The sequence below is a fragment of the Episyrphus balteatus genome, chromosome 2 (assembly GCF_945859705.1).
Source record: "Episyrphus balteatus chromosome 2, idEpiBalt1.1, whole genome shotgun sequence".
Classification (NCBI taxonomy): Eukaryota; Metazoa; Arthropoda; class Insecta; order Diptera; family Syrphidae; genus Episyrphus; species Episyrphus balteatus.
In genome coordinates, this window is record NC_079135.1 from 95661452 (window position 1) to 95674726 (window position 13275).

Consider the following 13275-nt stretch of genomic DNA (forward strand, 5'->3'; position numbering starts at 1 on the left):
TCTTAGAATCAACGGTAGCGTCACCAGTTCCAGTAAGGCCGAACTACTTGGTGAACACCTTATACGAGCTACTCAGACATATTCAGAGCACAGGTCTATAAGGAGCGGCTTAGCCAACCTCTCGTCCTTGGAGTCATCAAAGGGCCTGGCCCTCCAGGTTGGGGGCTTCTGCCGTCGATGTAACTGCCCGACCAGAAGTAGGATGTAGTTATGGAACGACGACAAGCCTCGGAAACGGACGGATTTACTGATGACGACCCTAGCAAACGAAATAAGGACAACGAATTTCGAATCTGCACGTGGAATGTTAGGTCCCTTAACAGACCTCGTGCAGCCGAACAACTAGCGGAGGCCCTCGACTGCTATAAGGCAGATATAACTGCCATCCAAGAAATGCGATGGGAAGGGCCGGGCAAGAGAAAATTGAAGACCCACGATATCTACTACGGCGACTGCAACCGGCAACAGGGCACATTTGGATGTGGATTTATCATCGGAGTCAGACTCAGGCAGAACGTCCTGAGTTTTAACTGTGTCAACGAGCGCCTCACCACGATCCGCATAAAGGCTAAATTCACCAACATAAGCCTGATATGTGCTCACGCCCCCACGGAAGAGAAAGACGATACCACCAAAGATAATTTCTACGAGCTCCTCGAAAAAACCTACGAGCAAATCCCAAGCTACGACATTAAAATTGTCCTGGGTGATTTTAATGCAAAGCTAGGAAGAGAAGATATCTTTGGAAGCACAGTCGGAAAGCATAGCCTGCACTACAACACATCCGATAACGGATTCAGGCTAGTCGACTTTGCTGCGGGGCAAAATGTTGTCATAGCAAGTACGCGTTTCCCGCATCTCAAGATTCATAAAGGGACATGGAAATCTCCAGATCAATCCGTCAACCAGATTGACCATATTGCGATCGACGCTAGACATTCCTCCAGTATTATGGACGTCCGAACGTTCCGAGGAGCCAACATTGACTCTGACCACTACCTGGTTGTAGCCAATGTACGGATGCGGATTTCCAGACCATCGCCAACACAAGGAAATACCTACTGTGAGGAAGTTTAACGTCGGACGACTACAATCGCAAGAGATTGCCAGGTCCTATTCCGATCGCATCTCGAATAACCTCTTAAGAAGTACTACGCCGCCAGCAGCAAGTATAGATAACCAGTGGCAGCACTGCCAAGAAGCCATTAGAGATGCCGCCTCTGAAGTGCTGGGTTTCACAAGGCCACCACAACGAAACCCCTGGTTTGATGATGAATGCCGGCAAGCACATGCAGCTAAACAGAAAGCATACAAAGCGGCGCTGCACAGAAGGACCAGAGCTGCCAATGAGCTCTACAAGCGGAAAAGAACAGAGGAACATCGGCTTCTCAGGAGAAAAAAGAGGCAACACGAGAAAGAAGCGATTGTGGAAATAGAGGGATGCTATAACAGGAATGAAGTTCGTAAGTTTTACCAGAAGGTAAAAAGAACATCTCAGGGGTATTAACCTAGAACTGAAGCCTGTAAAGACCAACAGGGAAACATCGTAGTAGAGACGCAAGCGATGCTGCGAATATGGAAAGATCACTTCTGCAATCTCTACAATGGCGATGACGTAGCCAACCCCGCCCAAAGACAGATTGCACCATTCAATATCGACGATGAAGGCCAACATTTCCGTCCCCCCGACCTGGAAGAAGTGAAGGCAGTCATATCCAAGCTTAAGTCAAACAAAGCCGCTGGAGCTGACGGCCTTGCTGCCGAACTATTTAAAGCAGCAGGAGATGACCTGGTTAGGAGTATGCACCAGCTCATCTGCCGAATATGGTCGGAGGAAAGCATTCCCACAGAATGGAATATCAGCATCGTGTGCCCGATCCTTAAGAAAGAAGACCCTCTAACCTGCGCCAACTACAGAGGAATCAGCCTCCTTAACATCGCATATAAGATCCTCTCTGCCGTACTATGTGAATGTCTGAAGCCGTTCGTCAACAACCTGATAGGTCCTTATCAGTGTGGCTTTAGACCAGGAAAGTCCACCATCGATCAAATATTCACATTACGGCAGATCTTGGAAAAAACCCAGGAACAACAAATCGATACCCACCACCTGTTCATCGATTTTAAAGCCGCGTATGACAGTATATACAGAGATGAATTGTATAGAGCTATGTCTAGTTTTGGCATCCCTGCAAAGCTCGTCCGGCTGTGCAGGATGCACGCTGCTCCGTCAGAGTCGGTAAAGACCTAACCGAAGCGTTTGATGTCGAAAAAGGTTTTAGACAAGGCGACGCACTGTCATGCTATTTTTTTTAACATCGTTCTTGAAAGAATTATACAGAACTCAAACGTCAACACCAGAGGCACCATCTTTCAAAAGTCCGTTCAGCTGCTTGCATATGCCGACGATATTGACATAATCGGAAGAACTCAGCGTGATGTCAATGGCGCTTTTGTAAGCATTGAAACGGAAGCGGCAAAAATGGGTTTAAGGGTCAATGAGGGCAAAACCAAGTATATGCTGTCGTCAAAAAAGGACACACAACACCGACGCATTGGACAAAACGTCACCATCGACAGCCATAACTTCGAGGTAGTAAAGGACTTCGTCTACCTAGGCTCCGCTATAAACACGGACAACAACATCAGCGCTGAAATCAAACGGAGAACTACTCTTGCCAACCGCTGCTACTTTGGTTTGAGAAGGCAATTGACCAGCAAAGCCCTCTCTCGAGCAACTAAGGTGTCCCTATACAAGACCCTTATCATCCCAGTCCTGCTATATGGTGCAGAAGCATGGACTTTAACGAAGGCGGATGAAAACATCTTGGATTGTTTCGAGAGAAAAGTTCTTCGTGCGATTTTTGGTCCCGTGTGTATTGATGGTGATTGGAGAAGAAGGTATAACAACGAGCTTTACGGGTTGTACAAGGACGCTAACTTAGCCAAGAGAGTGAAGGTGCAGCGCCTGAGATGGCTAGGTCACGTGGAGCGCATGGACAACAATGCTCCGGCCCGGAAAGTTTTCGACTCCAACCCAGAGGGACGGCGCAGTAGAGGAAGACCTCGTCTGAGGTGGCGCAACCAAGTGGAAGGGGACCTCAATCAACTTGGCGTGCGCAACTGGAAGCAGCGAGCTAAGGATAGAGCTAGCTGGCGAAGCTTGTTGGTTGAGGCCCAAATCCACAGCGGATTGTAGCCGCCTTACGGCCCTGGTCACCCTAAGTAAGTAAGTACATTCTTCTTTTTCCACAAATCGCTCTAATTTCTATGTGTAGCTATGTATTTTTGAAAAAAAAAGTGTACGAACAATGAACAATGACTATAAATGACAATGACAATGATATAAAGTGATCTTTCCAATTATTTCACATGCAAATAATTACAATTAATTTCTTCCTTTCATATTCTTTAAGCCTAAGAGAATCGTCTTGATAATCTTATAAGCTGAGGTCAAGATAATTCACACAAACTTATTAACAAAAAAAAAAAAAACTACTCTGTTTACAAACTACATAGGTGTATCTTGAGAAAAAAATTAAAATCGAACAGAATTGTGCAATCGGTTCAGAAAAACAGTTTGATTGAATCGATTAAAAAGGTTTATGGAGATTTTAAATTGAAAATTCATCTAAGACATTACTGTTTCAATCAATTATCCTGAGAACGTATTTTCTAAAAATACGTTTAAGGACAATTCTTTCTTAGAATTAAATTTAAAATTTACCAAATTTCTTACAATTTTAACTATTTGGCCTTACATTAGCTTTAATATTATAGCTGAAATAGCTAATAAGTTACCAAAATTGTAAAATATTCGACAAATACTAGGAAACAAAAATATTTAATGCACACATTGTGCATTGAATTTTTTTAATGCAGTTAATTTTGTATTTGTATTAATTTTAATATATATTTTTTTTTTAATGTAAGATATTTTTATTTGCTGTTGATTTTCTTAATGCATTTTTTTTTTAATTTGCAATAAATATTTTTTTTATATAATTGCAAATGCATTTTCTTTCTTAACTTACTTTACTACGAGGGGCCAATTTTGTATTGCAGGCTTAATCTTAAACTAACTCTGGATTTGTTAATCTGTAAAACAATTTAAATTTATATAAGTGGTTTAGGTAATATCCCTGTAAAAAAAAATTAAGGAAATTAAAACAGTTAAGACAATTTTAAGAATGCAATATTATTTAAACATTGCATATAAACGTGTTGACGAAATTTGCAAAAAATTGATTCAGGTGTGTTTTAGAAATCTAGGAAAAAGTAGAATAAACTTAAAAGGTACTAAAAAAAATGGATTTCCGTAAAGGAAATGTATGGGAATAGCAAAAAAATCAGACGCTAAGTTCAAGTAGGTACAAGAATGTTACTTTGATCTAAAAAAAACTAAAAAAAACTGGAGGATTTTTTTTTATTTATTTGGAGACGATTAGGCGGATGCCTTCATCAGTTTTGGACCACCTTAGTAGGTATATAATATCTGTTTAATTCAATAAATTTTGCACGCACAGGTTTAACTCTGATTTTCTATGTTAAATTTCACTCTGGGGCAAATTGTAACATCTAAAAAACCTACCTAAGAATCTATTTTCATTGGCTTAGGTATATCTTTGCATAAACTGTGACTCTGATGGAGATTCCAACTAATTTGGCTCATTTTTGATTTGTATTGTATAATTTTAATTTAAAATTTTTGGAAATTCAAAATGATACAAACTATGTAATTTTGACTTTGCATCACATGGTTTTAACCCTCTGTAGGCACACCTCTTTTTTGCGAATTTGGTTTATATACTTTTTCATGTCGCTAGAACTTTTTTCGGTCTCACTATTTTATAGAGAATCATGTATGAAATTGATGTAGAATATTCCCAGGAATTCGAATATTGTATTCACAATTCAAAAAAATGTATTTTCACCCTTATAAACACACTTTTATGTGACCACTTTTAATTTTTGTCCTGCCAAATTCGCACCCGTGCTTTTTTCGTTGTTTTTAATGTTGGTATTTTTCTATTCATTGCTATCTAACTACTTCCCAATTAGAAGACAAAAATGTGTTGCTATTTGGAATAAATCGAAAGCCACAGAGCATAAAACTTAATTAAGAACGAGTCTAGACGTGAGCTGAATGTAACCTCTTCTCAAAATCTTGAAAACAAAACGTCTGTAGAAGAAAATAAATGGTAAATGGTTAAATGGATTTTCTTTTTTTTTTCTATCTATCGATTTGTTTGTTCACCTTAAATTTGTTTCCTGATTGCATTTCTCTCTCATCATCAATTAGATATCCACGAGTAAACCAATTTATTACAATTTTACTATTTTAAACTGTGGAACGAAATAAATTCACCAGAAATGCAATCTCTTTAAAATAGAGCAGCTTTAAAAATAGCATCCACACACAGGATACACACAGAAAGGAAAAAGAAAACCTTTAACAAATCCTACAGGACCAAACTTTATAAATGAGAGCAGGGGCTTTATAAATTCTCATAAGCCCCGCAGTACAACGTATATTCTCTTAAATAAAATATTTTAAACTATAAACTTTCAAATAGCCAGAAACAAAAACCAAAATGCTCGTTTTAGGTACAAAATGCTAATTTTCAACTTGAATCTGTATAATATTCCCTGTAGGTAGTCTTTTGGTTAAAAAAAAACAGAGTGTCTGTTGTATAGGTAGGTTACCCTTATACGTATACGTACCTCTACTTTCTGTTATGCTTTGGACGTAAAATAGAGATAGAAAAGTAGAAAAGGAAGTTGGAAATGATATAATAAAACCCATCATTCCCAACCCTTTTGGATAGGTACCTATATCGTATCAGCAATAAAAACCATCATCAGAACCAACAACAATTACCATGATGATGATATCCAGCTTGGGGCAATTCATTAACGATAGCGAGCCAAGCGAGAAGAAGAAGATAATGAATCCAACACAGGAAGGGCAGCATAATGTTCATTGTTTGAAGCTCTTTTATTGTGTTGTCATTTCACCACGATGCCCAAGACGGAAATTGTATATAATTTTTGACTCATAACAGAGATAACTTGAAAGTCCTTGTAAAATAAAATGGCTGCAGGCGGTAGGTAGGTATGTGTGTCATTTTTGTGAGCGTGATAATAATAATTTTGGTCTTGTCACATGCGGTCGGTGGCTTTGGTAGTGTACTTAATTGCCAAAGTGGAAAGGTAAAGAGACATCAATAAACTTTTGGTTTCTTAACAATTGGAAAGATGAACCAATTGTGGGTTGTATACTTTTTGATTTCGAAGCATTTTTATTTAAGGTTGGGTAAGGAAGTTAATTTTTTTGATAAAACCATAAGGTTTGCATTGTTAAAATTGGGCTGTATTGACAACCTCAGCATTTGCTTGGACTTGATTAAAGTACCTATAATAAATAAAGTTAAATACTATGATAATAAAAATAATAAATAGTTATTGTATTATGTAGGTACTTATCATGGAATATTTTTTTCATAGCAAATTAAAAGAGATTTTTTTCTTTCTCATTAAATTTTTTTTAGGTACAACAGTCGGAAAAAGTATTTTGACAAAATGAACATTTTTCTAACTGATGAGAATAATCTGTAACGGTTAAACATAAAATAAGGAAGTTGACGGTTATTTATTAAGTATATTATGGTGAATCTTACGATGGTCAATGTCAGTCATATAGTTGGTATTATGCTTCGTGGCTGCATTTTTTGTATAAAAAGTATTAATTTTTGAGGGAAAAAAGTATTTTGACAAACGTTCTTTTCCAACGTTGGTAAGGTAAGGCAATGTATTTTACGTGTTTCAAGCACGTATACAACTAACAGACTTGTTAAGGCCCCGATTTGTAAAAAATTGGGCAAAACGGCGGAACTTAACATTGAAATTAGTGCATCTTCTGTTGCAAGTCATAACTTCTGTGTGTCTGTTAAAAAATCTGTGGAGAACTGAATTTATCGCGGGAAACTAAAAATTACCAAATATACAAACACAAAAATATAATTATATTATTCAAAATTTACCACAAATAAACAAAAAATGAAAAAAATGCACTAAAAAAAATTGAAGCATTTTGAAGAATTCACTTTATCGCGGATTGACTCCATAAAGTCTGAATTTGGAAATGCCATTCTTTCATCAAAAACTTTGTTAGCAAAAGTACCCTTTGCATTGAACTCAAAGAAGACAATTTTACCATGTTTATGGGAAGATAATACAGTATTTATCTCATAAAACAAAAATCGAAAAAAATTTAATTCTCAAAGGGACATGTTGTTGTGCTTTTCGCTTCTGGAATAAACTTGACCAAATTTTTACGGAGCTTCAACAGTTCCTTTTCGTTTCCCGGATCATTGAGATAGAAATTTGTGAGAATGTATTCTATAAAACTTTGTTTTTGGGTGAAAGAAGCATACCAATATGTTCTTTTGAGAATTCAGTTTTTTTCGATTTTTGTTTTATGAGATAAATACTGTATTATCTTCCCATAAACATGGTAAAATTGTCTTCTTTGAGTTCAATGCAAATTGTACTTTTGCTAACAAAGTTTTTGATGAAAGAATGGCATTTCCAAATTCAGACTTTATGGAGTCAATCCGCGATAAAGTGAATTCTTCAAAATGCTTCAATTTTTTTTAGTGCATTTTTTTCATTTTTTGTTTATTTGTGGTAAATTTTGAATAGTATAATTATATTTTTGTGTTTGTATATTTGGTAATTTTTAGTTTCCCGCGATAAATTCAGTTCTCCACAGATTTTTTAACAGACACACAGAAGTTATGACTTGCAACAGAAGATGCACTAATTTCAATGTTAAGTTCCGCCGTTTTGCCCAATTTTTTTACGAATCGGGGCCTTAACAAGTCTGTTAGTTGTATACGTGCTTGAAACACGTAAAATGCATTGCCTTACCTTACCAACGTTGGAAAAGAACGTTTGTCAAAATACTTTTTTCCCTCAAAAATTAATACTTTTTATACAAAAAATGCAGCCACGAAGCATAATACCAACTATATGACTGACATTGACCATCGTAAGATTCACCATAATATACTTAATAAATAACCGTCAACTTCCTTATTTTATGTTTAACCGTTACAGATTATTCTCATCAGTTAGAAAAATGTTCATTTTGTCAAAATACTTTTTCCGACCATTGTAGTTACCTAAATAAAAGTATGAAATATACGTAATTAATTTAAATTTTGAATAACTGTATGGTGGTACTATTTTTTGCGATATTAAAGATCACTTTACACTTTCGCTTTTCCAGTTGACACCAAAGTGTTCCAATTAACAAAACTAACGAAATTTTCCTCAACCATTATTTTTTCTACTCTTTACTCTTCTCAAAATTGTACTTAACACACTCCAACCACCAAGCAATAACAAATTCAGCAAAACAAAAAAAATGAGAGCGGGTCAAAATTCTGACTTCAAAATTCTGCTATTTTAACGAAAATTTCAAAATTCTGCTTTTTTCTATTCTATCTTTCAAAATTCTGGCATTTTAAAATCTTGGATTTCACAAATTTTATTTGCACAAAAAAATTCTGCTAATTCTGTTTTTTTATTTTATTTTTTCATACCATATGCACTTACTAAACATAAATTCACCTCATAAATGTAATTCAAGTTTGGTACATTCTTAATTGTTTGTTGTTTAACTGTCGGATATATTTTTTCAAAATGCCTTAATTGACCTTCTTATAACTCACATTGTATACCTTTGAAAACTACATAAATAGGTTGTGTGACATAAAATATTTCTTTCTTATTAAATTTAAGAATATAATAAATTTCTAAATATATTTCTATTATATTTTTAGCTGCGTTCCTTTGGAAATATTTATCTACTGCTTAGTACTTAAAGCTGCTTTGAACTACTTTTTCAGTATAGCAAAAGTAGATCAAAGGGGGAAGCCGACCTATCGGGGGGAAATCTGTAAGCCCAATACAACACATAGCTATATGTGCAGGGGGCATAACAAACGGCCTATATGTAAAATTTAAGATTAACAATAAATCAGGTTTAAGATTTTTATTAGATACAGGAGCATCAATTTGCACAATTAAACAAGGAGTTCTGGATAAAAATACAAAAATAAATGAAAATAATAAAATAACAATACAGGGTATTTCCGGTAATTTAAGAACAGTAGGCACTAGCGTAAATAACATTACAATAGGACAACACGAAACATCCTATACTTTTCATGTAGTACAAGACTCATTTCCAGTACCGGTAGATGGAATCATTGGTGCTAATTTTCTTAAAGATTTTGGGGCAGTAATAGATCTAGAACACTTTGTATTAAAATTATCTTCAGAAGCTTTCCAAATTTCACTTCCAATATTAAACTCAGAACAACTTATTTCACTTACTATCGCACCCAGATCCGAAGCCACCTATTGGCTTAATAGTAAGCATTTAGACACAAGAATATTCGATTCACAAGAACTTTGTGAAGGAGTTTTTATGGCAAGTTCTATTTCTCAGTCGAGAAACGGTAGAATTCCAATTAAAATTTTAAATACCCGAGAATCCGAAGTAAGAATCAAATGGATAGAACCAAAGTCATCACCAATATCAGAATACCATACTATAGCCTACGAACAAACTATAAACCCTTCAAATCTAAGAACAAAACAGTTACTAAAAGAAATAAATTTCGAAACTCTTAATGAGGAGGAAAAATATGAACTCAAAGCTATATGTTCTAAATTTGAAGATATTTTTCACCTAGAAACCGATAAATTAACATACACACATATAGGTCAGGCCCACATATCACTCAAGGAAGGAGCTACTGCAAAATATACCAAACCATATAGATTACCCCATTCTCAGAAAAAAGATATTCAAATAGAAGTAGAAAAGATGCTTAAAGATGATATAATAGAACCTTCAATATCCGCCTGGAACTCACCTATTCTTGTAGTTCCCAAAAAAAAGATCCCATAACGGGAATACAAAAAGTCAGATTGGTAATTGATTATAGAAAAGTAAACGATGTTATTGAGGATGATAAATTTCCATTACCCAATATAACTGACATATTTGATATGGTTGGGGGTGCAACATATTTTTCATGCATAGATTTAAGCCAAGGTTATTATCAAATGGAATTAGAGAAAAATAGCAGACCTTGCACGGCTTTTTCAACAGAAAACGGACATTATCAAATGAAACGACTTCCAATGGGTTTAAAAATATCACCCAGCACTTTTTCAAGAATGATGTCTGTAGCTATGTCAGGTCTAACTTACTCACGTTGTTTTGTATATCTTGACGATTTAATAGTCTTCGGTAGAAATTTAGAAGACCATAATAAAAATTTAATGGAAGTTTTTGAAAGATTTAGGGAAGTGAATCTTAAAATCCATCCTAGAAAATGTGCTTTTCTTAGAAAAGAAGTTTTATATTTAGGACACATAATATCCAGTAATGGTATTATACCAGATCCATCTAAGTCGAATGTAATGAAAAATTACCCAACTCCCAAAAACGCAGATGAAGTAAGAAGATTCGTAGCATTTGCCAACTATTACCGAAAATTCATACCAAACTTTGCTACACTGGCAATACCTTTAAATCGATTATTAAGAAAGAACGTAGATTTTGAATTCTCTGAAGATTGCAAAACATCTTTTTATTTACTTAAAGAAGTGCTAATAAGTCCAAATGTTTTACAGTTCCCAAATTTTGAAAAAGAATTCATACTCCGAACAGACGCATCTGGATTTGCTTTAGGTTCTGTGTTATCCAATTATGATGATAAACCAATTGCTTACGCAAGTAAATCTCTTAACAAAGCAGAAAAGAATTATAGCACTATAGAAAAAGAATTACTTGCTATAGTTTGGGCAGTGAAGCATTTCAGACCGTATCTTTTCGGAAGACGATTTAAAATATTAACCGATCATAGGCCTTTAGTATATCTATTTTCACTTAAAGAACCTTCCAGTCGATTAACCAAATTTAGACTATTAATAGAAGAATATACTTTTTATGTAGAGTATACACCAGGGAAAAACAACTGCACTGCAGATGCTCTAAGTAGAATACAAATTCATTCAGAGGACTTACAAAAACTTTACGTTTGTGTCACAACAAGAGCACAATCAAAGAAATCCAATATAAACAAAGAAAATTCCCCAAAAGAAAAAGTAGAAAAAGAAAATATCATCAGTGAACTTCTAAAAACTCCGGAAACAGGTTTGAAAGTAGTTGAGTTAAAAATAATTAACAGTTTTAAAGAAGAAGATGAAGATTTTGCAAAACTAAAGGGTACTAGAGTATTAAGTCCAAATCTTATATTGGGATATATTCCAGGAAGTAATTGTTTAATTTTAAACCGGTCCAAGATAAGTACTAATGCCCGATCGGCATCATTTGACAAAATGTTGTTGAGGGACGTACAGAAAAATTGTGAACCGCAAATGAATAATGAAAAGGAATCCAAGAATGGCACTATTGACCGATCAGCATCATTTGACAAAATGTTGTTGAGGGACGTGCGTACAATTTGCGGACCTTTATCAATTAAAAATATTTATATTACTAAAGAAGAATTAAAAAAAATGATAACAGACGGCCGTCATAAAGAAAAAATAAATGTATTAAAGAAAATCATAGAAGGAATATTTAAAGAATATAAAATAAAAGTGCACATAATAGATGAAAAAATTAAAATAACAGACCCTTGCAAAATTAAATTAGTACTAAATGATTATCATATGTTACCAACGAGTGGACATGCAGGTATAAATCGCATGTTGCGAAATATTAAAAAAAGATATTATTGGACAGGCATGCAAAATGATGTGACGACATACGTTAAGCACTGCCCAATATGTCAACGTAACAAACATATACAACCAAAGAAACAACCTATGACTATAACGTCAACAGCAGAATCAAGCTTCGATAAAATTTTTCTTGATTTAGTAGGACCCCTTGACGAATCAGAAAATGGGTCAAAATATATTCTTACTCTTCAAGACGAATTAACTAAATTCACTGAAGCAATAGCTTTACCAAATAAGGAAGCTAATACTGTAGCTAAAGGGCTCGTCGAATCTTTTATTCTTAGATATGGAGTCCCTGAAACTATAGCATCTGATCAAGGTACCGAGTTTATAAATAAAGTTTTTAAAGATATGTGTAGTTTGTTAAAGATAGAACAACTACAGTCCACTGCTTACCATCATGAAAGCATTGGAGCGTTAGAAAATTCCCATAAAGTTTTAGGAGCTTATCTTAGGAGTTATGTATCGGAAAAACATACAGATTGGAGCAGCTGGCTACCCTATTATGTTTTCTGTTACAACACGTCAGTACATTCAGAAACAGGATACACACCTTTTGAATTAGTATTTGGAAAACAATGTAATTTACCTTCCAATCTCACAAATAAAGTAGATCCAGTGTACAACTACGAAGACTACGTGATAGACTTAAAACACAAACTACAAATAGTTCATAAAGACGCTAGGGAAACTTTGATAAGCAAGAAAATTAATAGGAAGACTAGGTACGATACAGATGTAAAAGCAAAGGCTTCAGATTTTAACGTAGGAAGTCTAGTTTTGTTAAGAAATGAAAATAGAAAAAAGTTAGACCCAATCTATATTGGTCCATACGAAATATTATCTCAAAATGGGGTGAACTGCGATATTAAATATGAAAACAAAACAATGACAGTTCATAAAAATAGATTAAAACCTTTTTATATATATATGTTATTATTGTAGGATCGTTAGAATTAAGATATTAAATATTAAATATATGTACAAAAAAAAAAAAAAAAAAAAATATAGAATTATTAAGTTAAAAAAAAAAAAAAAAAAAAAAAAAAAAAATATGTATACAATAAAGTTAAGAATACGTTAAAAAAAAAAAAAAAAAAAAAAATATATATATATATATAATCAGATTTATTATAAGTACAATAGAAAGAAGATATTATATAATAACGTAGAAAATAAGTTACAAAAAAAAAAAAAAAAAAAAAAAAAACTTAATTTTAACTTTAGATTCTAGATGGGTACCTATCTAAAAAAAAAAAAAAAAAAAAAAAAAAAAAATACATATTCAAAGACAGAAAAATGTAAATACAATCAAAAAAAAAAATAATATCAAATGACATACTAAACAAGATCCCTTGATGTACAAGTATCGCATACAAAAGAAGAAATCATGCCATTGTATGATTTCTCCTTTTTATCCCAGGAAGGGTGGTGTGAAGGGAT

General features: G+C 34.2%; 1 protein-coding gene across 1 annotated transcript; it reads left to right on the forward strand.

Annotated features, from left to right (window-relative positions):
• Nucleotides 1-210: 210 nt before the first annotated feature.
• LOC129909591 (craniofacial development protein 2-like) lies at nucleotides 211-1077 on the forward strand. Its single transcript, XM_055986664.1, has one exon. The coding sequence runs from the start codon at nucleotides 211-213 to the stop codon at nucleotides 1075-1077; it is 867 nt and encodes a 288-aa protein (XP_055842639.1).
• The last annotated feature ends 12198 nt before the right edge of the window (nucleotides 1078-13275 follow it).

Coding starts and splice junctions, on each gene's coding strand:
- LOC129909591 (XM_055986664.1), top strand. CDS start 211: ATGGAACGACGACAAGCCTCGGAAACGGACGGATTTACTGATGACGAC.